This window comes from Chelon labrosus (assembly GCF_963514085.1).
Source record: "Chelon labrosus genome assembly, chromosome: 24".
Taxonomy (NCBI): domain Eukaryota; kingdom Metazoa; phylum Chordata; class Actinopteri; order Mugiliformes; family Mugilidae; genus Chelon; species Chelon labrosus.
Genome location: NC_140357.1, coordinates 4,127,570 through 4,154,345, shown reverse-complemented (window position 1 = coordinate 4,154,345; position 26,776 = coordinate 4,127,570). Strand labels below are relative to the sequence as shown.

Genomic DNA, 26,776 nt, shown 5'->3' with positions numbered 1-26,776 from the left:
GCGTCGCAGCTTGAATTTATTTTCTTGGAGGTAGTGACAATGCAGGTATAGTAAATGCTCTCACAGTTCAGACTAACCAACCGTATTCAGAGAGCGTTTTATACCTGGACAACTATTATCTGGATTTGAATAGAGAGAAGACGAGTGCCAACATTCATTGTTTCTGAACAGAGATAAGCCACAGACAACTCTGAATGTGAGATATGCAAGCTGAGTCAAGGGCACGTCAGCCGAGCTGTTGCTGAAACAGGTTATGATATCACGTATCCCCTCACAATGGAAGGCTGTATAGTATATCAGAGGGTTACAGTTACATGAATTTACATGAATTGTAAATGCAAATTAAACTGAACAGGAGCATTTTGTACGTGTGGTGAATATGAAACAAAGAGCTTTATGTCAAGGTATTAATCTTGTTAAAGGTTGTTGCAGCTTTTCTGTTGCTTAGGGCCATACCACTCAGAACATGAATCAATCCTGGCTCAGTTTCTACAGAAAGGAGAGGAAGTTAGACTGAAGGAACAACTACTGACCATGTGAGGAAATAATGTGAGTGCACCTTTTGTCACAAATTGAACTTGATCAGAAACACTGCAAACGGTTTCTTGATGAGCCAAGTTTCAGTATCTAATTCTCACTGTCATTTAAGCCTACCTGCTGTTTCTGGTTTTGCAGCAATTTGACATGATGATAAAGAACTTGTTTGAGTGTTTCAGTCAAATAATATTCAACTTGTATAATATCAAGAGTCAATCAAAACGTGCATTTGCGTGACTTTATTCTTTTAATTATTCAACATTGCAGTGCAACATCATCTGGTGATGTGTGTAGTTCAGGTTTAACAGATTCTTCAAAACAAAAAAAAGAAACAATTGACAAAAAGGGACAAAATGAAAAGGTGCATTTACAGACGCTTAAGTTGTAACTACTTGTTCTTCTGTTAAGACCTGAAAGGCACATGATCTATGTTAAACTCAAACATCCTTGAATCCTGTAAATGTGAAAACAAAACAAGAACAGCTGAAATATTACTAGAAATTATTCTTTGGCAAGTTTCTCTGTTTAATTTACATGAGCATTTTTTTCCAACGACACTTAGCTCATGCAGCAGGTTGTGACTTTGGATTTGCTACACATCCTGTAACCTATGTCACCTTCTACATGTGAAATAAATAGCTTCCGTTCATATTAATGGAATATAAACTAAATATTTCATTACTCCAAACACTCATCCGTCCTCCGCTTGAAGGCAAGAAGGTAGACACAAAGACAGCCAGTATCTTCTAACAGCAGGTACAGTTTGGAGTCGACTAGACTGGCCTGTATCAAAGACTGGGTCAGCCTGCAGAGGTCTAGCATGGACCGGTCCACTCAAGGAAAATGGAGTCAGATCAGAACGGTCGACACTCTCCACAGGAGAAGTCTGTGCCGAGCGGCGACTGTGCTGAGCTGATGTCTGCTCCTGTCTTGCATTATGCTGAGGATGAGCAGAGCAGCTGATGCTCATCTGTGATTGGCCAGTTTTTCTTTCTGACTGTTGGACTGAAGTCAACAGCCAGTGTGTCTGACTGTGGACAGACGGATGCAGCGGGGAGTGGCAAACAGAGGTGGAGCTAAAAATACAACAGTTGGATTTTACTCAAAAAACACACAAGCTAAAGTTAATGTCTAAAGTTAATGTGTTGTAAGGGATTATTTCCCACTAGCAGCAAAGAAAATAAGGTCCTTACCTGTTGAATGATGTCTGAAGGGAAGAGGAAGAGGAAGATGGCCAATCATGTTTATGAGGACTTGCCATGGTCACATAGTCATCCTGAGGCAACACAGATGAACTGTGGCAGACCTGAGGGGACATGGTCATGTACCCCAGCACTTCCTTCTCCTCAACCGGCTCCCGGCCCTGCATCCTACATGCTGCAACACTGCATTGGTCTGTTTCCATTTCCATGTAGCTGCTGGACACAGAGCTGCAGTGCTGAGCTCTGAATGGGCTGAAATGAGCGGTGGAGCTCAGGGATAATTCTGGCTGCGTTTCTTCTTGTTTGCGGGGGCTCTGGTAACACTGTGCTGGAGTAGTCTGGACATCAGGGGCTCTTGGAAGCGTGGCCAGCGGACCTAGAGCTCTCACATTCACCGGCTTTTCTCTGTATATTGGTCTGCAGCGCTTCGAGGCTAGAAAGGCTTGAGGCTGACTGTGACTAGAGGTCGGTGATCGGCTGAAGTCAGGAAGAGCTCGTAATGCTCGTACCATCTCCCGAACTGCCTCATGAATGTGTTGGGCCACTGCTGGGTTTCCTGTACGGAACATAAATAGTCACATTCACACAATGAAGCACACTAAATAAACATGAAACATGAGGAAATGAACAAACTATTGTTAATTACCTTGTTCTCTCGCTTCCATCCAGATTTCTCCTGGACCGTTTGGGGCAGACCTGCCTACCTCCAAGTAGAAAAGGCCATCCAAATGACCAAAGCGCCGAACGCTAAGTAAAGGTATAGTGACAGACGGCAGATCATTGCCAGCACCCAGTCTGACCAAGATGAGAGACGTAGCTGTGAGGCAGAGACGGTTCTCTCCTGTGAGGGACTTGGAGGTGCCCAGACCCCTGGGCTTCACCGTGACGGGCCAAAGCTTAGGTGAAGGTGAAAGGAACGGGAGCGGAGTATGGCAGCGATATTTTTATAGCCAGTCAGAGGCAGCAGCACTTAAAGATGGCCGTTTTTTCCGTTTTGTTTTTGTAGTTTGACATAGGTTAAATTGATAGCATAACCCGCAAATGATTAAATAAAGGATTCATCTTTTACTAATTTGATAGTCATAGAAATCATAATATATGATCACAATCACACCATCTGTTGATTACTTGATACAGTGGGGAAAATAAGTATTTGATACACCGCCGATTTTGCAAGTTTCCCCCCGTATAAAGAATGGAGAGGTCTGTAATTTTCATCATAGGTAAACTTCAACTGTGCGAGACAGAATCTAAAATAAAAATCCAGAAAATCACATTGTATGATTTTTAAATAATTAATCTGTATTTTATTGCATGAAATAAGTATTTGATCCCCTAACAACCAGCAAGGATTCTGGCTCTCACAGACCTGTTAGTTAGTCTTTAAGAAGCCCTCCTATCCTCCACTCGTTACCTGTATTAATTGCACCAGTTTGAACTTGTTATCTGTATAAAAGACACCTGTCCACACACACAATCGATTACACTCCAACCGCTCCACCATGGCCAAGACCAAAGAGCTCCTAAGGACACCAGAGACAAAATTGTAGACCTGCACAAGGCTGGGATAGGCTACAGGACAATAGGCAAGCAGCTTGGTGAGAAGGCAACAACTGTTGGTGCAATTATTAGGAAATGGAAGAGACTCAAGATGACTGTCAGTCTCCCTCGGACTGGGGCTCCATGCAAGATCTCGCCTCGTGGAGTGTCAGTGATCATGAGAAAGGTCAGGGATGAGCCCAGAACTACACAGGAGGACCTGGTCTATGACCTGAAGAGAGCTGGGACCACAGTCTCAATGGTTACCATTAGTAACACACTACGCTGCCATGGATTAAAATCCTGCAGCACATGCAAGGTCCTCCTGCTCAAGCCAGCACATGTCCAGGCCCGTCTGAAGTTTGTTAATAGCCATCTGGATGATCCAGAGGAGGCATGGGAGAAGGTCATGTGATCAGATGAGACCAAAAGGGAACTTTTTGGTATAAACTCCACTCGCCATGTTTGGAGGAAAAAGAAGGATGAGTACAATCCCATCAACACCATCCCAACTGTGAAGCATGGGGGTAGAAACATAATGCTTTGGGGGTAGTTTTCTGCAAAGGGACCAGGACGAGTGCACCGTATGGAGGAGAGGATGGATGGGGCCATGTATTGCGAGATTTTGGGCATCAACCTCCTTCTCTCAGTAAGAGCATTGAAGATGGGTCGTGGCTGGGTCTTCCAGCATGACAATGACCTGAAACACACAGCCAGGGCAACTTAGGAGTGGCTCCGTAAGAAGCATTTCAAGGTCCTGGAGTGGCCTAGTCAGTCTCTAGACTTACACCCAATAGAAAATCTTTGGAGGGAGATGAAACTCTGTGTTGCCCAGCTACAGCCTCGAAACCTGAAAGATGTGGAGGAGATCTGTAGGGAGGACTGGGCCAAAATCCCTGCTGCAGTGTGTGCTAACCTGGTCAAGAACTATAGGAAACGTTTGAACTCTGTAATTGGATCTGTACTAAATATTAAGTTCTGTTTTTCTGGTGTATCAAATACTTATTTCATGCAATATAATGCAAATTAATTATTTAAAAATCATACAATGTGATTTTCTGGATTTTTATTTTAGATTCTGTCTCGCACAGTTGAAGTTTACCTATGATGAAAATTACAGATCTCTCCATTGTTTATAAGGGGGGAAACTTGCAAAATCGGCGGTGTATCAAATACTTATTTTCCCCACTGTATATCATTTCTGACTGACACAAAAAGCTGCAAATCAGGTTTTTTCTACTAAAACAGCAAAATTAGAATCGACCTACAGATTTCTATTACTGTGACTGAAATTAAAAGAAAAAAAAAAAAGCTTCTGGTCCAACCTCTTTGAAGAAAGCAGCAGGTGGGAGAGTACAATACCCATCATCCTCTTCCTCAACCCCTTCTCTGTGCTCTTCATCCTTCTGTTCTTCCTCTATGAGTTTCTTAATGGCCACATACCAGTCTTCTTGTTCCTTCTCGTCCTCCATCACCAGCACCATGGTCTGATCCTTGGCGTACAGCGCCACCGCGTGGCCTTTCCGGGAACTGCCAATCCGACTGACGCCAAGACAGCACCGCAGGTAAATCACCCTGGGAAGGAAGATTTAATTTAATCGTACATTGTGATGTATGCTCATTTACCTAACGCACAGCAAATAAGCTTCACAAATGTTCAGTAATGCCTCTTTATAAATTTTAAAGTAATAAAGTTCACAGTATTAAACTTCTGCTGTGTAGTAGTAGTGAATCTCAAAACAGAACAACTGATCAATAGTGCCAAATTAAAGGTTTGAATACCAGCTATACAAAGCATATAAGTGCCTGAGAACTTCAGCCCCAAGTTGAAATCGTTTGTGGTAATATACATCATTTCTTATTTGTTTAGGATACTGCCAAAACTCATTGCAATCTGTACTTATTACTGAATGAGTAAATACAAACTCTGAGCTCTTGTATAAACCCTTTAATTAGCTGAAGTAACTTTTACCAACCCTTGCTTGCTTGATCCAAACAGCGCAGCTTTACCAGCAACCTTCTCCACAGCGGTGAACTTCTCCCGGCTCTTGTACCACTCGAGTCGGCTCGGCCCAGTGTGACTCCCTGCTCTTAGGACAAAATATCTTCTGTGGTACTGTGCTACTACAGAGGAGTCATCAATACAAAGTCCAACTGTCAGTGCGGTCAGATCACTGTTAAAGATTGTGAAAACATCATGAATCACTAGATACTCCTATCAAATAGTTTCCTGCCCTTCAAAAAGCATTATTCAACTAACAGGCCAGTTTTGGCAAACTTCAACAATTCATCTTAAAGAGGAACTTATTAAATTAAATTAATAAATTATTTGCATTTGTATCACTATTGTATCCTCCCCAGATCACATCCCCTCCCAAAGTGCTAATTTTCTCGGCCCTTAATATGCCGTAATGATATGCCATTTCCCAGTGGCAAAATAAATGAAACTGAAGAGGCACAGTGTCATTACACATCTCCAAAACAGTAACACAGACAGAACATCCACTAGATTCAGGACTTTCACCTTTTATACTCCGAAATAAGAACACAATGCAGTTTGTTTTTGTAGAGAAAGCTATCATTTTAATTCCAGTAATAATTGATATTAATATTCAGTAATCCAATAATGATGTAGATTGAGCCTAAAACGCAAGAGTGCTCCAACTGTAAATGGGTGATGAGATGGGTCTCCACCTGTGTAATAGCATGACTTTATGTTCCATATAAAGTTCTAATGAAGTGGTCTTTATCTCCAGGAGATAAAGGCCACTTTCTGGATTTGAATGTTTTAAATTTATATCAATAGACTTTGAACATTGCTGAAGAAGGAAACACAGCTGGGTTCAGGTTCAGGTTCAGGTTCAGGTTCAGATTCAGTAGAGCCCGGTCTGTCCTGTTGCTTTGTTCTTCTACACACAAATATTAGGGTAGAAATAATGATGGTTCAGTGATTTTAGAGCCCACAGGTGTAGGTTAATCAGGTTGATTTTACCTGAGAGCAGTGAGAAGGAGGAGGGGAAGAGAAGAACAGGAGGGAAAATACATGTACACAAACAATTCTGCCCCCTGACCCTGTTATGGACAGTTAGAGACGGTCATCTCACCTCTGAGCTCTGGTCTGCTTCTCATGGTCCCCACTCAGACGTATGGATTTAGAGGGAGGGACTCCCTCCTCTCTGTCCTCACTCTGATCCATGCTGATGAATTCACATCAACTCACACACTTTCTCCCTTCATCTGCAGAGGAAACACAAATCATTCATCTTAACTCCTCTTTACGTCTTTTCTACTGTAAAATGTCAGCTGCTCCTTCACTGTTTGGCTCTTATTTTCTGTTTCATATCAGCTTCAGCTGAATAATGTTCGACAACAGTATTAAGTAGAGAGGCCGTCATCGGCTTTACTTCTACCATATAGTCCACTAGATGGAGTCATGAAGCTGAGGGGCACACAGGATGAATGAACAGCAACTTTCATTCACTGACACTAAAGTTAATTTTTAGTTTACAATACGAAAGGTCATCAAAGAAAAATGATCAAATTGTGTGGATTCATTCTCATTTGAAGTGTGTTGACACTGAACATCTTTCAATTCAGTGTTTTGTTTTGATAAATCAGGAAACTGGAAGAAAAATAAAATGTACAAGTTTAATTTTATAATTTCTCAAAGAACAGGATGACATCTTCAAATGTCTTTTGTTAGACAAAATTATAATCTAATCAATTAATTATTTTGCTGAACAAGGCAGCTAATGTAAAACCACAAGATTTCATATTACTGCAATTAAAACTTGCAGTAATATGGGAGAGTAGAGAACTATAAGGCTGAGATACAAACAAACAAAAACAAAAAACAATGAAGACGGACTATACAATCAGTATGAAAGTTTAACAACCTAGAACTTAAGTGTTACGGCTTCTCTCCATCAGTGCTGTAATTTGAACATGAAGAGGCTCAGTGTTATTTTCCAGACACACTGTCATTACACATCTCCAAAACAGTAACACAGAAAGAGACTCCACTATATTTAGGGCTAGAGACAGGTAACCAACCGACAGCAGGAAACAGTCAAATGAGCCATTTTCATCTTTCTGCTTTAAAAACTCAGAGGCGCTATTGTGAGAATTGTGGTGATGCATGACCTCAAACAACATGGCCAGTTAGTCCATAGATTATCTACATTGCTACATGCTCATTTTGTCTCAGGTAAAAAGTCCAGGAAATGGGTAAGATGTGCAGATGAATGCAGGACTTACAAATTAAGAAAGCCTTTTAGTTGGTGAAAGAAAATATTTGCTTCTTTACAAAAATAAGAAAAAACATTTGTGCAGATTGTGGCTGCTTAAGTAGTCGAGTTGTAAAAAAAATTCAGGGAAGATGGTCAATTTTTTTCACCTTAAAAAAAAGGTGGTGGCCGGGGGGGGGGGGGGGGGGGGTAATTCATGTAAATTCGTTATCAACAGAAAACACTGAAAATAAGACTTCTTAATCTAAGCCAAGTTTATTTTATCATAACAATTATCTCTTTTTAAAGACAGTATTTTACAACAGAATTTACAACTTCAACGTTTTACAGGGGGGATGATTTTGATCGTTTTTATTTCAGGTTATTTCATGCCATCCCCCCTCATCCCCCCTCAACTCGACCACTGGACGGACCAATGGTCAAAATTGCAAACTCTCTCATTGTTTAAATTTATCAAAAGTCTGAAGTACATGCGGCAGTAGAATAGTACAATCACAAGTGTTTTACATAGTGCACAGGTAAATGATTTTGGCATTCGACTCTTATGTAATGACTGCCAGTAACAGTGGGTTTATACTTACAACCGGGTGGTTGTGTGACGTCTCCGTACAGTTTACATACAATTATTTTAAACTTTGTCTTACTGGTTGTTCTGCCGTTTGTTACGTCATTACAAATGGATTTGACATTGTTTTCATCACCAAGGATGAACGTGTTTGTTTTCTTACAAGTGTTGTCAAATTTGAAGATTTTCTTTTGCTCAATCACATCAGCACACTTCGTCTCTGTCATCTTAGCATCAATATGCTGTCTTTTAAACTTTTCAAAAGGCGTTTCCATGTTTGAAAGCCCTGGTGCAAAGACCAGCATGATCAGCAAAGAGGCAAACATGATCTTCATGATTCCCTGTGCAGGAAGAACAGAAATAAAGAATGGATTTCAACAAAGGGAACAGCATTGCAGTAATTAGACAAGCTGCACTGAGTAAACTTTCAGTCCTTAAGGCTCAGTACATGATCTCTACTGATTCAGATTATAAACTGTCCCCTCTCAGAGCACACTCTTCACCAACCCTAACGACACAGCTTCCTTCAATATTTCTCAGCAGCATATACCAGGTATTACTTGCTGATGAATTCATTATGACTGATCACTTTTACACTGCTTTACATGTTCCCATCTTTCTAAGCATATGTTTTGAAATCGAGCAGTTGGCCCACTTAACGTTCCTTTATGAATTGTTTTGTACTTCTCTTGAAAATAAATTTAGATATATACCATTTACACAGCCTAGTCACATACTGGATCCACAAAACATATACAGTATTTCAGAGGCAAGTTATTTGATTGAATTGAGCTGAATGAGAGACAAAAAATAATATACTTACCATATTTGCTGCCCAGATAGTGAGTGGCTGTTAGGTTGGCTGGTTGACCTGCAGGGGTTTGGGTAGAAGTTGACTGTGTGAATCACCAGGTGAGACCTTCAGTGAGAGAAATTCTCTGAAGCTGTAACATTGTCACAGACAGTCTGCTATATAGTGCCCCGATAGGTGGACAACATCTGCTCACCTGACCAGTTTGAATGAATATGAACAGAAAATCAGTTAAAGACAGCTCTTTGTGTAAAAGGTAAGCAGATGTGCAAAAACGCATTATAAAGGTTGACAAAGGGGAGATTGGGATTTGAACAGTAACTGAGGTGAAACAGGCTTTAATCTTCAAGTCTCTCAGCTGAACAACTTAAGTCAAGAAGTCAGCTGCAGAAGCAGCCTGAGAGAACACTAACAAGGAGGTGGTACACCTGTGGGTCAAAAACACCATGTATTGAAACATTTGCAGCTACATTTTAAACACCATGACTTAACTTGTGCAGTTTCTCCCTTAAAATTCCAACAAAATCCATCTGATGTGAATGCAAACACACATACTGGAACAAAGAGACAGCATCACATTCAGTGAATATGCTTGTATAGACCATGGACAATAACCACAGATCTACTAACATTTCTATTTCACTATAAACAAACTGAACTGAACTGAGAACACAGTCTGTGTGGACTACAAGGCCACATCAGTAAAAGTGGCCATATACACTCACCGGCCACTTTATTAGGTACACCTGTCCAACTGTTAACTTAAATTTCTAATCAGCCAATCACATGGCAGCAACTCAATGCATTTAGGCATGTAGACATGGTCAAGACGATCTGCTGCAGTTCAAACCGAGCATCAGAATGGGGAAGAAAGGTGATTTAAGTGACTTTGAACGTGGCATGGTTGTTGGTGCCAGACGGGCTGGTCTGAGTATTTCAGAAACTGCTGATCTACTGGGATTTTCACGCACAACCATCTCTAGGGTTTACAGAGAATGGTCCGAAAAAGAGAAAATATCCAGTGAGCGGCAGTTCTGTGGGCGCAAATTCCTTGTTGATGCCAGAGGTCAGAGGAGAATGGCCAGACTGGTTCGAGCTGATAGAAAGGCAACAGTAACTCAAATAACCACTCGTTACAACCGAGGTATGCAGAAGAGCATCTCTGAACGCACAACACGTCCAACCTTGAGGCGGATGGGCTACAGCAGCAGAAGACCACACCGGGTGCCACTCCTGTCAGCTAAGAACAGGAAACTGAGGCTACAATTCGCACAGGCTCACCAAAATTGGACAATAGAAGATTGGAAAAACGTTGCCTGGTCTGATGAGTCTCGATTTCTGCTGCGACATTCGGATGGTAGGGTCAGAATTTGGCGTCAACAACATGAAAGCATGGATCCATCCTGCCTTGTATCAACGGTTCAGGCTGGTGGTGGTGGTGTAATGGTGTGGGGGATATTTTCTTGACACACTTTGGGCCCATTAGTACCAATTGAGCATCGTGTCAACGCCACAGCCTACCTGAGTATTGTTGCTGACCATGTCCATCCCTTTATGACCACAGTGTACCCATCTTCTGATGGCTACTTCCAGCAGGATAACGCGCCATGTCATAAAGTGCGAATCATCTCAGACTGGTTTCTTGAACATGACAATGAGTTCACTGTACTCAAATGGCCTCCACAGTCACCAGATCTCAATCCAATAGAGCACCTTTGGGATGTGGTGGAACGGGAGATTCGCATCATGGATGTGCAGCCGACAAATCTGCAGCAACTGCGTGATGCTATCATGTCAATATGGACCAAACTCTCTGAGGAATGTTTCCAGTACCTTGTTGAATCTATGCCACGAAGGATTAAAGCAGTTCCGAAGGAAAAAGGGGGTCCAACCCGGTACTAGCAAGGTGTACCTAATAAAGTGGCCGGTGAGTGTATGCAAGAGCAGAAAAAAATTAACACAATGACAGTGTCTTTTTTAAAGAAAACAATAATAATAATAATAAAATAATTTATTTTCTTTCCAATTACCGTCTTGCAGGTAGTGACAATGCAGCTATAATAAATGCTCTTACAGTTCAGACTAACCAACCGTATTCAGAGAGCATTCGATACCATGAGCAAAGATTATCTAGATTTGAATAGAGAGAAGATGAGTGCTAACATTCATTGTTTCTGAACAGAGATAAGACACAGACAACTCTGAATGTGAGATATTCAAGTTGAGTCAAGGACACGTCAGCCTAGCTGTTGCTTAGACAGTAGGGGTGTAACGGTACATGTATTCGTGTACGCAGTCATACAGCGTATGCGTCTGAGTAAGTAGCCAGGAAAAAAAAAATTGTGCGCAACAAGGTAGTTGAGTTAGTTTCTTCTAATGAAGTTATCAAAGTTGTCAGTTGCTACCCGACTACCTCAGTTTATCCCTACAAGAAATTGTGCTTTCTTTTCCTCTATATGAACAAAATGAATGAATGGTATGAGAACCCTCCTTTGTTTTATGTTTTATTCCATTTTTTTAACAGGAGGTGTTTTTTAGTTTTTGGTGTCTGTTAAAAATAAATGAAAAAATGCTAGTTTTATACATGTGAGTTTTTGTTGCCTTTTTCCAGTTGCACCAAACCTGTACTGAACCGTGACCCCCACATGACTTCTACACATGTCAGTCATCACTATAATGAACATGTGTGTTTATGAATGCAGCATGTTTAAGCATGAACATGAAACAAAGAGCTGTATATCAAAGTATTAATCTTGTTAAAGGTTGTTGCAATTTAGCTTTTCTGTCGCTTAGGGCCATACCACTCAACATGAATCAATACTGGCTCAGTGACAAAGATGCATTAGAAGAAACTATTTCTCACACGACTTCCTCTTCTATCTAGGTGTACACTTGTAGTATGTGGAACACTTTATTAGACTAACGCGTTTTGACTCTTGGCCTTCATCAGGCTCATCAAGAAACAGTTTGCAGCTGTTCTTGTTTAAACAGTTGCAAATTTAAGTCACCAGCCAGTGTGTCTGACTGTGGACTGACGGATGCAGCGGGGAGTGGCAAACAGAGGTGGAGCTAAAAATACAACAGTTGGATTTTACTCCAAAAACACACAAGCTAAAGTTAATGTCTCAAAACTGGGTAAAGTATGAGTTTTTTTATTAGTAGTGTATTATACAAAATGTCCGTCCGTTTGTGTTGTAAGGGATCGTTTCCCACTAGCAGCAAAGAAAATAAGGTCCTTACCTGTTGAATGATGTCTGAAGGGAAGAGGAAGAGGAAGATGGCCCATCATGTTTATGAGGACTCGCCATGGTCACATAGTCATCCTGAGGCAACACAGATGAACTGTGGCAGACCTGAGGGGACATGGTCATGTACCCCAGCACTTCCTTCTCTTGGAAGCGTGGCCAGCGGACCTAGAGCTCTCACATTCGCCGGCTTTTCTCTGTACGTTGGTCTGCAGCGCTTCGAGGCTAGAAAGGCTTGAGGCTGACTGTGACTAGAGGTTGGTGATCGGCTGAAGTCAGGAAGAGCTCGTAATGCTCGTACCATCTCCCGAACTGCCTCATGAATGTGTTGGGCCACTGCTGGGTTTCCTGTACGGAACATAAATAGTCACATTCATACAATGAAGCACACTAAATAAACATGAAACATGAGGAGATGAACAAACTATTGTTAATTTCCTTGTTCTCTCGCTTCCATCCAGATCTCTCCAGGACCGTTTGGGGCAGACCTGCCTACCTCCAAGTAAAAGGCCCTCTGACATGGAGAAGAGTCATGGACAGTTAGAGATGGTCATCTCACCTCTGAGCTCTGGTCTGCTTCTCATGTTCCCCATTCAGATCAGTGGATTTAGAGGGAGGGACTCCCTCCCCTCTGTCCTCACTCTGATCCATGCTGATGAATTCACATCAACTCACACACTTTCTCCCTTCATCTGCAGAGGAAACACAAATCATTCATCTGAACTCCTCTTAACATATTTTCTACTATAAAATATTGGCTGCCCCTTCACTGACTGGATTTCATTTTCTGTTTCGTATCAGCTTCAGCTGAAGAGAAGCTGTCATCAGACTAGAACACATCATGCACGAACAGCCATTTGCATTCACCAACACTACAGTTAATTTTTAGTTTATAATACGAAAGGTCATCAGTGGAAAATCATGAAATTGTTGCTGGAGCCTATCCCAGCTGTCAATGGACAGGTTGCCAGTCTCTCACAGGGCTAACTCAGAGAGACAGACAACCATTCACACTCACATGCACACCTTGCAGGGAGAACATGCAAACTCCACACAGAAAGGCCCAGTCGGCCCATGGATTCGAACCCGGAACTTGCTAGCTAACCACTACTCATCAGTGCTAACCACTACTCCACTGTACCACCTATTAATATTCAGAAATCTAATAATAATGTAGACTGAGCCTAAAATGCAAGAGTGCTCCAAGCTTTAGAACGAAATAAGAAGTGAACATCTTCTACAAAGATTATAGAACAGAAACAAACTGTAAATTTACTGAAGACAAAGAAGCAAACTTACAGTTTATCCAGTCCAAACTGTTGAAGAAGACAGCTCACCACTCCACACATGGACACTAAAGACTGCTTCCTGGAATGAGATGGGTTTCCACCTGTGACTGAAGCAGGACAGGTAAGATTTATTTAATAGCATGACTTTATGTTCCATATAAAGTTCCAATGAAGTGGCCTTTATGTCCCAGAGAAATACAAATATTTGTTCAATTTTTGCATTTTTGCAATAGATGCCATCTTTGCTTGTCTGGGTTTACGAGCTAATTTTCCAGTTTGAAACATCCATGACAGAAAACTGTTGATTTAAAATAAGACCAACCTCTCCCTCAATGCATAAAACATACTGGAACATTTCAAGCTTTTCTCCTGTTAAAATTAGCAATCACATCAATACCATTTGTCAGTCTTTGTGCAGGCCATTGACATGCTGTTTGACCTGTATGACTGAGACGTCATCTTAAAAATAAAAGTGAAGCTGTAAGTTGATTACTCTCTCCAACAACCTTTTAGAAGCATTTAGGGGTCCTTGAGGTCAGTCCAAAGAAGTAAAATGATGTGACACTACAGCATGTTACCACCTGATTGTGTGTGTGCAGGTTTAACAGGATTGATAATAGTTTTTTTTATTGAGAAGCAGAACAACATGATCTCAGAGACTTCACTGTATATGATGGTGTCACATATCAAAAACGATGTGGATACTACAATGGAGAAGGACGCAGCCAAACACGTAGTCAACATTTATAGTGGAAAGAAGCAAAGCTCACCGAGCAGGACTGCAGAGGGCGATTCCTCTCCTGAACCATGGCATGAAGCTGAATTTCCATCACAGTCTTTAGAGTGCACATTTGTTTTAAGATGTCCATCATTTCTGTACTATCCATGATCACGTGGACACCAAAACGCTCAGTTTAAAGCTGACAGTGGAAACTTGATACTTCAAATGAAATTCAGTAAGCTGGAGTGCAGAGGCAGTTCCAGATAAATATGCATGGTAGGCTTTCCGTTGAATTAACTACCAGAAATTACTTCCCTGTTGCTGCTCAGCCACTAACACACCTGTTCAGTTTTATGACAACCAACTGACAGCTGGAAACAGTCCAAGAACTACAAAGTCACACCAGTTAATATCAACTGTATTGAATGAAAAACAATACATGCACCCTTTTTCCTTTTTTTAAAGTTTTTTTTAATCCATGTTCGAGCAAATGACTCCCCACTGCTCCATTATAACAGCCATATAGAAAGAGTAAACACCATGCTGTATCAGAGGGCAGCAGGTGCATATTGCGGTGTGTCCTGTCTGCTCTCTAATGTTACCTTCAGTGACTATTTGCTGCACCTAAAAAGACACAGACTAACTGTAGTGATGCATGCCCTCCAGCAGCATCCCTGGTTTGATTCAATTCTATGATCCTCTATGTTTCAGTATCCACTGTACAATAAATCCACCTCCTAACACATCAGCAACACAACATGCAGTGACGTCTTTGTGAGAAAGGGATATTTAATAAATAAATAAATAAATAAATCAGAAACAAGTGAAAGAACTTCAGTGAGGCAGTAAGTTGGTTTCAGTGAGTTTATTCTATGAGTAATGGCTGCTACATTGTAAGGACAAACTGAGTTCAGAAAAGACAAGCAAAGTAACATCCAGATTATCTGTATATTTAAAGGAAAACATGCTCTTACAATTCTTGATTGTCGTTATATCTTAAGAGAGAATATACATTATAATAAACATATTATATCGCCAAATTTAAGCATCAACTTCTGAAAATTTCACTGGAGTACAGAGTAGATGTTCAGTTATGTCTTCACAATGCCAGCATATTTATTATTTTCACATTTAATTTTAAAATCTGTTTTTTTCAGCACAACTCCAAGGTAGTCACAAACAGGAAACCTATTCCTTCTAACATTTCTGCAGTAAACAACCTTAAAAATCCGAGGTACGTCTATCAGGCCTTTAGCAGTACCTTTACAGGCGTCACCAAAGCCTTCTTCACCCAAAACGAAGATTTTTAAGGGCAAGCATTTTTTTTCCGCCTCACTGAACGGCCTCATCTTCTCATTGCAGTTGTCGTTGTTCATTGCAGGGTCGAACACAGGGTCATCAGCCCCAGAGACCTCAATGACAGAGAGCAGCACCAGCAGCAAACAGGCAAACTGGATCTTCGTGATTCACTGGTGAAAAAACAGAGAACAAGAATTTAGCTGCACAAATTAAAACTTCAGTGACATAAGGGCAGCCTTTCTTCCCAAACATCCAAAGCTTTAATATTTATGAGTTGCAGACTTTCTTGAAATATAACATTTTGTCGGCAGTAATTCAGGTAACGGCAAGTAATACTTTGCCCTACTGTACATCTTCCAGGTTGTTTTACATTTCAGCTCAAATAGCAGAAAAAAATGCTCGATTTTGTGCTAAGAGGAGACAATTCAAACAACAAAAACATTTTTCTACATCACATCACTTACCTTGTATTTTCTCTTGGCAGATGAGAAGTTGGTTGGCTGGATGACCTGCAGTGGCTCAGGTAGAAGTTGGTGGTGTAAGGTCCGGATGGTGGAGATCTTCAGTGAAGGAAATTCTCTGAATCTGTGACCTTGTTACAGAGGGTTTGCTAAATATAGTGCCCTGATGGTTTGGACAATGTCTGCTTGTGATTGAATTTGAATGACAATGCACATAATCTGAACAGAAATCAGTTAAAGACAGCTCTTTGTATAATATGCAAGTAGATATGCAAAAACACATTATAAAGGTTCACAAAGGGGAGATCAAGTCGTACTGGGTAGTCCATATTTGGATGCAAGTGATGCAGTTTACATTATTTTGACTTTTTGTTCGTCAGGCTGGATTTGAACAGTAACTGAGGTGAAACAGGCTTTAATCTCAGCTGAACATCTATAGTCAAGAGGTCAGTTGCAGAAGCAGACTGAGAGAACACCAACAGGGAGGATTCTGAATTTAAGTTGCACATGTGGGTCAAAAAGATCATGTTTTCAAACATTTGCAACTACATTTTAAACACCAAGACTTTACTTGTGCAGTTTCTCCCCTACAATTCCAACAAAATCCATCTGATGTGATTTCAAACACACTATTAACATACTGGAACAAAGAGACAGCATCACATTCAGTGATGTATAGACCATAGACAATAACCACAGATCTAATAACATTTCTATTTCACTATGAACAAACTAGCAGGAGAACCCAGTCTTTGTGGACTACAAGGCCACTACAGAAAAAACTTAAGACAATGACTAGTGTCTTTTTTTTCCCTTGGTTGTGTAAAAATTGAATTTATATTTTTTCCAATTATTGTCTTGGAGGTAGTAACAATGAAGCTACAATAAATGCTCTTAAAATTCAGACTAACCAACCGTATTCAGAGAGAGTTCGATACCTGGACAAAGATTATCTAGATTTGAATAGAGAGAAGACGAGTGCTAACATTCATTGTTTCTGAACAGAGATAAGCCACAGACAACTCTGAATGTGAGATATGCAAGTTGAGTCAAGGACACGTCAGCCTAGCTGTTGCTGAAACAGGTTATGATATCACGTATCCCCTCACAACGGAAGGCTGTACAGTATATCAGAGGGTTACAGTTAGTGCACCATGAATCTCATTTAAATGCAAACTGAAGATGAACATGACCATTTTGCACGTGTGAAGCCTTATCCCAAATTAAATGTGTAAAAAGTGCAGTGACTTCTACACATCAGTCATCACCATCACGAACATGAGTGTGTTCATGAATGCAGCAACTGTTTTAAGCATGAACACAAAACAACAAGCTGTATGTCAAGGTATTAATCTTGTTAAAAGGTTGTTGTTAATTTAGCTTTTCTGTCACTTAGGGCCACACCAATCAGACATGAATCAATACTGGCTTAATTTCTACAGAAAGGAGAGCAGGAGGAAGTTAGACTGAAGGAACAATTACTGATCATGTGAGGAAATAATGTGAGTGCACCTTTTGTCACAAATTGAACTTGATCAGGGTCGTCAAGAAACACTGCAAACTGTTTCTTGATGAGCCAAGCTCCAGTATTTAATTCTTTAGCCTCAACGATACATTTAACAAGACAAGTCACAAGTAGGAAATTATTGTCATTTAAGCCTCACTGCCCTACTTCTGATTTTGCAGCAATCTGACAAGATGTTCAAGAACTTGTTTACATGTTTCAGTCAAATAAAGTCAAATAATATTCAACTTGTATAATATCAAGAGTCAAACAAACCATGCATTTGCGTGACTTTATTCTTTTAATTATTCAACATTGCAGTGCAACATCATCTGGTGCTGTGTGTAGTTCAGGTTTAACAGATTCTTCAAAACAAAACAAAGAAAGAACTGACAAAGAAGTGACAAATGAAAAGGTGCATTTACAGACACATAAGTTGTAGCTACTTGTTCTTCTTTAAGGTTAAGGTTAAGGTTAAGACCTGAAAGGCACATGATCTATGTTAAACTCAAACATCCTTGAATCATATAAATGTGAAAACAAAACAAGAACAGCTGAAATATTACTAGAAATTATTCTTTTGCAAGTTTCTTTTTTAAATTTGCATGAGCATTTTTTTCCCAGGACACTTGGATTTTCAACACATCCTGTAACCTATGTCACCTTCTACAGGTGAAATAAATAGCTTCTGTTCATATTAATGGAATGTAAACAAAATATTTCATTACTCCAAACACTCATCCGTCCTCCGCTTGAAGGCAAGAAGGTAGACACAAAGACAGCCAGTATCTTCTAACAGCAGGTAGAGTTTGGAGTCGACTAGACTGGCCTGTATCAAAGACTGGGCCGGCCTGCAGAGGTCTAGCATAGACCGGTCCACTCAAGGCAAACGGAGTCAGATCAGAGCGGTCGACACTCTCCACAGGAGAAGTCTGTGCCGAGTGCCGACTGTGCTGAGCTGATGTCTGCTCCTGCCTTGCATTATACTGAGGATGAACAGAGCAGCTGATGCTCATCTGTGATTGGCCGGTTTTTCTTTCTGACTGTTGGACTGAAGTCAACAGCCAGTGTGTCTGACTGTTGGACTGAAGTCAACAGCCAGTGTGTGTGACTGTGGACAGACGGATGCAGCGGGGAGTGGCAAACAGAGGTGGAGCTAAAAATACAACAGTTGGATTTTACTCCAAAAACACACAAGCCAAAGTTAATGTCTAAAGTTAATGTGTTGTAAGGGATCATTTCCCACTAGCAGCAAGGTAAATAAGGTCCTTACCTGTTGAATGATGTCTGAAGGGAAGAGGAAGAGGAAGATGGCCAGTCATGTTTATGAGGACTCGCCATGGTCACATAGTCATCCTGAGGCAACACAGATGAACTGTGGCAGACCTGAGGGGACATGGTCATGTACCCCAGCACTTCCTTCTCCTCAACCGGCTCCTGGCCCTGCATCCTACGGACTGCAACACTGCATTGGTCTGTTTCCATGGAGCTGCTGGACACAGAGCTGCAGTGCTGAGCTCTGAATGGGCTGAAATGAGCGGTGGAGCTCAGGGATAATTCTGGCTGTGTTTCTTCTTGTTTGCGGGGGCTCTGGTAACACTGTGCTGGAGTAGTCTGGACATCAGGGGCTCTTGGAAGCGTGGCCAGCGGACCTAGAGCTCTCACATTCACCGGCTTTTCTCTGTATATTGGTCTGCAGCGCTTCGAGGCTAGAAAGGCTTGAGGCTGACTGTGACTAGAGGTTGGTGATCGGCTGAAGTCAGGAAGAGCTCGTAATGCTCGTACCATCTCCCGAACTGCCTCATGAATGTGTTGGGCCACTGCTGGGTTTCCTGTACAGAACATAAATAGTCACATTCATACAATGAAGCACACTAAAAAAAACATGAAACATGAGGAGATGAACAAACTATTGTTAATTACCTTGTTCTCTCGCCTCCATCCAGATCTCTCCAGGACCGTTTGGGGCAGACCTGCCTACCTCCAAGTAGAAAAGGCCATCCAAATGACCAAAGCGCCGAACGCTAAGTAAAGGTATAGTGACAGACGGCAGATCATTGCCAGCACCCAGTCTGACCAAGATGAGAGACGTAGCTGTGAGGCAGAGCCGGTTCTCTCCTGTGAGGGACTTGGAGGTGCCCAGACCCCTGGGCTTCACCGTGACGGGCCAAACCTTAGGTGAAGGTGAAAGGAACGGGAGCGGAGTATGGCAGCGATATTTTTATAGCCAGTCAGAGGCAGTAGCACTTAAAGATGGCTCTTTTTTCTGTTTTGTTTTTGTAGTTTGACATAGGTTAAATTGACAGCATAACCCGCAAATGATTAAATAAAGGATTCATTTTTTACTAATTTGATCGTCATAGAAAACAGATAACATATGATCACAATCACACCATCTGTTGATGACTTGATATATCATTTCTGACTGAGACAAAAAGCTGCAAATCAGGTTTTGTCTACTAAAACAGCAAAATTAGAATCGACCTACAGATTTCTTTTACTGTGACTGAGATTAAAAAAAATAAATCAATAAATAAATCAGGTCCAACCTCTTTGAAGAAAGCAGCAGGCGGAAGAGTACAATACCCATCATCCTCTTCCTCAACCCCTTCTCTGTGCTCTTCATCCTTCTGTTCTTCCTCTATAAGTTTCTTAACGGCCACATACCAGTCTTCTTGTTCCTTCTCGTCCTCCATCACCAGCACCATGGTCTGATCCTTGGCGTACAGCGCCACCGCGTGGCCTTTCCGGGAACTGCCAATCCGACTGACGCCAAGACAGCACCGCAGGTAAATCACCCTGGGAAGGAAGATTTAATTTACAACTGTACAGCAAATAAGCCTCACAAATGTTCAGTAATGCCTCTTACAAATTTATAAAGCTCACAGCATTAAAACTTCTGCTGTGTAGTAAGTGCTTTTCCAATTTAACAAAGCAGTGAATCTCAAAACAGAACAACTGATCAATCGTGCCAAATTAAAGGTTTAAATACCAGCTATACAAAGCAGATAAGTGCCTGAGAACTTCAGCCCCAAGTTGAAAGTGTTTGTGGCAATATAAATGATTTCTTATTTGTTTAGGATACTGCCAAAACTCATTGCAATCTGTACTTATTACTGAATGAGTAAATACAAACTCTGAGCTCTTGTATAAACCCTTTAATTAGCTCAAGTAACTTTTACCAACCCTTGCTTGCTTGATCCAAACAGCGCAGCTTTACCAGCAGACTTCTCCACAGCGGTGAACTTCTCCCGGCTCTTGTACCACTCGAGTCGGCTCGGCCCAGTGTGACTCCCTGCTCTTAGGACAAAATATCTTCTGTGGTACTGTGCTACTACAGAGGAGTCATCAATACAAAGTCCAACTGTCAGTGCTGTCAGATCACTGTTAAAGATTGTGAAAACATCATGAATCACTAGATACTCCTTTCAAATAGTTTCCTGCCCTTCAAAAAGCATTATTCAACTAACAGGCCAGTTTTGGCAACTTCAACAATTCATCTTAAAGAGGAACTTATTAAATTAAATTAATAAATTATTTGCATTTGTATCACTATTGTATCCTCCCCAGATCACATCCCCTCCCAAAGTGCTAATTTTCTCGGCCCTTAATATGCCGTAATGATATGCCATTTCCCAGTGGCAAAATAAATGAAACTGAAGAGGCACAGTGTCATTACACATCTCCAAAACAGTAACACAGACAGAACATCCACTAGATTCAGGACTTTCACCTTTTATACTCCGAAATAAGAACACAATGCAGTTTGTTTTTGTAGAGAAAGCTATCATTTTAATTCCAGTAATAATTGATATTAATATTCAGTAATCCAATAATGATGTAGATTGAGCCTAAAACGCAAGAGTGCTCCAACTGTAAATGGGTGATGAGATGGGTCTCCACCTGTGTAATAGCATGACTTTATGTTCCATATAAAGTTCTAATGAAGTGGTCTTTATCTCCAGGAGATAAAGGCCACTTTCTGGATTTGAATAGAGAGAAGAGTACTAACATTCATTGTTTCTGAACAGAATTAAGCCACAGACAACTCTGAATGTGAGATATGCAAGTTGAGTCAAGGACACGTCAGCCTAGCTGTTGCTGAAACAGGTTATGTTATCACGTATCCCCTCACAATAGAAGGCTGTAGAGCATATCAGAGGGTTACAGTTACAGTTCTCCTAATATGTGCAATATTATTACACCTTATGGTGTAATAACACCAGTCTGTGCAATATGTCTGTTATCTGTTCCATCTCTGTCATTTCTGCAATTTCCCCATTTGTGGGACAAATAAAGGTTTTCTTATTCTTATTCTTGTTACATGAATCTCATGTAAATGCAAATTAAAACTGAACATGAGCATTTTGTACGTGTGAAGCCTTATCCCAAATTAAATGTGCAGTGACTGAACATGAGTGTGTTTATGAATGCAGCATGTTTTAAACATGAATATGAAACAAAGAGCAAAGGTATTAATCTTGTTAAAGGTTGTTGCAGCTTTTCTGTTGCTTAGGGCCACACCACTCAGAACATGAATCAATACTGGCACAGTTTCTACAGAAAGGAGAGCAGGAGGAAGTTACAGAGTGAAGGAACAATTACTGACCATGTGAGGAAATAATGTGAGTGCATCTTTTGTCACAAATTGAAGTTGATCAGAAACACTGCAAACGGTTTCTTGATGAGCCAATTTCATGTTTTCAATTCATCTGAATCCATTTTATTCTGTTAATAGCTCCAAACTCTCTCTCTTACAGACAGACACTCAAACACTGTGACAGCCTGCAGGACTGAAAGCTGCACAGGTGGAGTTCAGGCGCCATCTGTCGTCCGGACCACATACAAAATGTGTTAGAGGCATGGAAGCTGGGCTGATTTTGATGCATCTTTGTGATAATTTGCAACAATATCAACTTCCCTTATTAATTTATTTAACCCCAACTGATGCAATGAGTAGCTTCTCACTTCTTAAACAACCACGTCTGAAGACACATCCTGTGGTTGTGGAAAAGATGTTAGTCTGTTTGAGAAGGGTCAAATCATTTGCATGCATCAAGCAGAGAAAACATCTAAGGAGATTGTAGAAACTACTAAAACTGAGTAAAGAACTGTCCAACACATTATTAAAAACTGGAAGCATAGTGGGGAACCATCGTCTTCCAGGAAGAAATGTGGTTGTGAACACACCCATCATGCCTAGTGTCTACGGTACACGCCTGTGGGGGCAGTGCTATGATCTGAGTTGGTTGAACGAATGAGGTTCTTCTATGCCATTTATGTACATGGCAGGATCATGAACAATTCTGAACTTAATCTAAGATGTCCTCACTCTGATCCATGCTGATGAATTCATATCAACTCAAACACTTTCTCCCTTCATCTGCAGAGGAAACACAAATCATTCATCTGAACTCCTCTTTACATCTTTTCTTCTGTAAAATATCAGCTGCGACAGCTGGGATAGACTCCAGCAGACCCTTAACGGGAATAAGCGGGTATAGAAAATGAATGAATGAATATCAGCTGCTCCTTCACTCAGCTTTTTTTGTCATCAGCTTTTGTACTTCTACCATATAGTCCACTGCAGATAATGTAAAACCACAAAATTTCATATTTCTGCATTTAAAACTTGCAGTCATGATGAGAGGGGGAGAGCAGAGAACAATAAGGCTGAGATATAAACAAAAAGCCCTAGTGTCATGTCATGTCTGTAACTTAATAACTGTTACGGCCTCTCTGTACATGAACATGAAGGAAGAGGCTCCGTGTTATTTTCCAGAGGCACAGTGTCATTACACATCTCCAAAACAGTAACACAGACAGAACAGTTTAGTATTCAGCATTAACATGTTGTTATGTAGTCGTTAGCATTCTACTGTTAGCCTCTGTGATTTTGACCTGTGGCTAACGCTACCTCCTGAACCACAACCATGTTGTGAACAAGACCACTTGAGAGTTTCCTCCAGGCACCAGCCAATCAGACATCACTTCCTGTGGGCGGGGCCTAGAATGCCCAGTCGCTAGGCAACAACTTGACACCAATGCTGAAGTCACAATGTTTGAAAGGTCATAAGGGCATTCCAGAACACAACCAACTCTACATATACCAGAAATCAGTCGGTCGGTTCACATTTGTTCGTGCGTGCGCAACACAGGTTACTTTGTTACAGTTCTTCAACAGTCTTCCTTTGGAAATACTTTTGGAGATACATCGTGGAACTCAGTTTTGAGCTACACGCTGCAAGTTCTCAGTCGTAAAAATGTCTGACAACTTCCAAGTCTTCAGAGGATCCCAGCTCAGGAATATCAAGCCTCCTCTGAAAAGAAAGATGGTAGACGACAACGCTACACAAGGACGTGACAGAAGCCCCTTCCAAGTCAGGAAGGACTTCTCAAAGGCCTCCTACCCAGAAAGGAAAAGGCTGAGGATTACCACAGATAAAGAGGAGAAAGACTTGACAATGACCCCAAGCGCCTCTAAAGACATCCCTTCTGTTATAACCCGGATCCAACCTCCGAAGAGGAAAGCTTCGAGATCACCGAGTGGCGACAGAAAATGGGAGAATATGCCAAGAAAGAAAAAGAGGAAGGACGACGAGAGAGTAACTAAGATCTGGATCATCGGGTCTAGTTACATCAGACGAGCAGAGGAGCCAGCGTATCATAACTTTGGAAAGAACTTTGGACTAAACGCCAAAGTTATGTGGTTTGGAAAAGGAGGCATGCGCTGGAATGGCGTCCGAGCTCGCTTTTATGATGAACTGTCCACACAGAGTCCTCCTGACATCTTGGTCGTCCATGCCGGAGGCAACGATCTGGGGCTCACATCCTCCAAAGAACTGGCTTCACAAATGAAGAGGGATTTAATGCAGCTCCACGAAGAGTTCCCCTCAATGACAATTGCATATTCCTGCATCAATGAACGGCAGTCGTGGAGATACGGACAGCCGAAATGGATCAATAACGACAGGAAGGCCGTCAACAGATGGATGAGAAAGGCTGCTGGCTGCTTTAACGGTGAAGTCATCGAACACCCCCTCCTGAGACACTTTGACCACTCTGTGTTTCTACCAGACGGAGTGCACTTCACCAGAAAAGGAAATGAAATCTTTTTGACCAGCATACGCAACGTCATTAAGAAGATACTCCAGAAAGCAGCTCCAGGAAAGAGACCATAGTGGCAGCTGCCCCTTCAATGTAAATATGAGGTAAATCTGAACTTAAATATTAGTTGGTAAATTAGCTCTAAAACCCTGTTTCCAAACATAATGCAATTATATGACAGTCATGTAAACCTTGTATTTAGCAGATCAGCCTCATTAGCAAGGCACAGGCTCTGGGTACGTCTACGTCTTCCAGGACTTCTGCTCCCTCGATCACAATCCGTGCGCTGGCTGTATCTGATGTGGAACCTCTGGTTACAATGATCTTCAACACTTCAGTGGTGAGATCTTGAAATAAGTTTTCAACTTAATAAAACAATGGACATGTAACAAATTGTAGTTTTTATGCTGAAAAAGCTCATGTTTTTAAGTCATACTAACTAACCTCCTGAATCCTTTCTTAGAGTGTGGTTTTATATGTATATATACCAATCAGCCACAACATTAAGACCAGTTAAGTTTCTCAGTTCAAACTGTGAAGTGAATAACAAATTCATTTTAACAAACCAATGTATTGACTGACTGATCTGAGGTTTATAGCTGATATATGATTCACATTTAATCAAATCTATGCTTTGAAAAGTTGACTTAGATATAAAACATTTAAAACGTTCATCTCTGATCCTCAGCAGGGCAGAGAGAAGATGCAGATGTTCCAGGTGTTTGGAGGCCTACCTTCACCTCTGCCCCACAGACCCTCGTGTTGCCGCCCGCAGCAGTGGACCGGTACAGGTGCAGCCCAGCCTGCAGCCACATTCAACCAGGCAGACGCCAATCTGGACTCTCCACTATCCCACCGATGCTTCACTCTTGAAGGCTGCAGCTTGTTTCCAGCGTTTCCACACCTGATCTTTGACAAACTGCAACAACTCAGTCTGAATAAAGAATAAAACGTTTAAATGACAAAGTTGCTGCTAGAAATCATTCAGTGTTTTATAATCTGTCATCTGATTTGAAGCAGGTTCAGAAAGTACAAGTTTAGAAAATGGAAAGTCTAAAGAGCTGAACCCAACAGGATGCAGGTTCAACCAGTCAAACAGAACCAGTGACAAAGACCACTGACCTCAGAGTGTCCAGTCTACAATGTGGACTCTCCAGTCCATCAGACAGATGCTTCACTCCTGAATCCTGCAGGTTGTTGTAGCTCAGGTCCAGATGTCTCAGATGAGAGGACTGAGAGCTGATGACATGACGATGATGACATCAAGACACTGCAGATCCATGTCTCCACCAAACATAGTCACAACAGGTTCAAGTAAATTTAAGGAATCTCAGATCAGAGGCATTAAGTGAGACCCACCAGGGTCCTGGACTAAATGGATCCACCCAAGAAGAAGGAAACATGGAAAGTAATGCACATGAGTGGTGTCCTACAGACAGAAAACTGAAACTATTCCTACAGCATCCATTATTTACACTCACTCATTTGACATATTTACAACAGTTAGACAATTCTTACCTCTTTGTCACAGAATATTATTGTTCTTTAAAGTCAATACCAAGAATCTTTGACCTCTTGCTCTTAAATGACAAACAGCTTGATTCAGGCTCAGGTAGAGGAGAGTCTGGTCTCTGATGGGTCCTGGCAGAAGAAAAACAGTTACACACATTCAGTGAAAGTCTTCATTCATTAAATACAAATATGATTTGAAACATTTTAAGGCTGACTTGACGAATGACCTTGTTTTAAATTTATATCAATAGACTTTGAACAGTCATTCTTGAAGGAAACACAGCTGGGTTCAGGTTCAGGTTCAGGAGAGCCTGGTCTGTCCTTTTGCTTTGTTCTTCTACACACAAATATTAGGGTAGAAATAATGATGGTTCAGTGATTTTAGAACCCACAGGTGTAGGTTAATCACGTTGATTTTACCTGAGAGCAGTGAGAAGGAGGAGGGGAAGAGAAGAACTGGACCCGTTATGGACAGTTAGAGATGGTCATCTCATCTCTGAGCTCTGGTCTGCTTCTCATGGTCCCCACTCAGACGTATGGATTTAGAGGGAGGGACTCCCTCCCCTCTGTCCTCACTCTGACCCATGCTGATGAATTCACATCAACTCACACACTTTCTCCCTTCATCTGCAGAGGAAACACAAACCATTCATCTGAACTCCTCTTCACATCTTTTCTACTGTCTTTTCAGCTGCTCCTTCACTGATTGGCTCTTATTTTCTGTTTCATATCAGCTT

The 26,776-nt window shown here is 41.2% G+C and overlaps 2 protein-coding genes across 2 annotated transcripts; both read right to left on the bottom strand.

Annotated features, from left to right (window-relative positions):
* Positions 1-893: 893 nt before the first annotated feature.
* LOC311509638 (uncharacterized protein) lies at positions 894-12,490 on the bottom strand. Its single transcript, XM_084574878.1, has 7 exons — positions 12,142-12,490; positions 6,383-6,515; positions 5,255-5,368; positions 4,604-4,853; positions 2,386-2,635; positions 1,731-2,295; positions 894-1,613 (listed from the first exon to the last, which is right to left on the bottom strand). Exons 2-7 carry the CDS (start codon positions 6,472-6,474, stop codon positions 1,229-1,231), a joined length of 1,656 nt encoding a protein of 551 aa, XP_084431004.1. The 5' UTR covers positions 6,475-6,515; positions 12,142-12,490; the 3' UTR covers positions 894-1,228.
* A 5,226-nt stretch (positions 12,491-17,716) lies between these two features.
* LOC311509634 (uncharacterized protein) lies at positions 17,717-25,473 on the bottom strand. Its single transcript, XM_084574874.1, has 6 exons — positions 25,262-25,473; positions 20,607-20,715; positions 19,970-20,219; positions 19,344-19,593; positions 18,694-19,252; positions 17,717-18,576 (listed from the first exon to the last, which is right to left on the bottom strand). Exons 3-6 carry the CDS (start codon positions 20,126-20,128, stop codon positions 18,402-18,404), a joined length of 1,143 nt encoding a protein of 380 aa, XP_084431000.1. The 5' UTR covers positions 20,129-20,219; positions 20,607-20,715; positions 25,262-25,473; the 3' UTR covers positions 17,717-18,401.
* Positions 25,474-26,776: the final 1,303 nt, after the last annotated feature.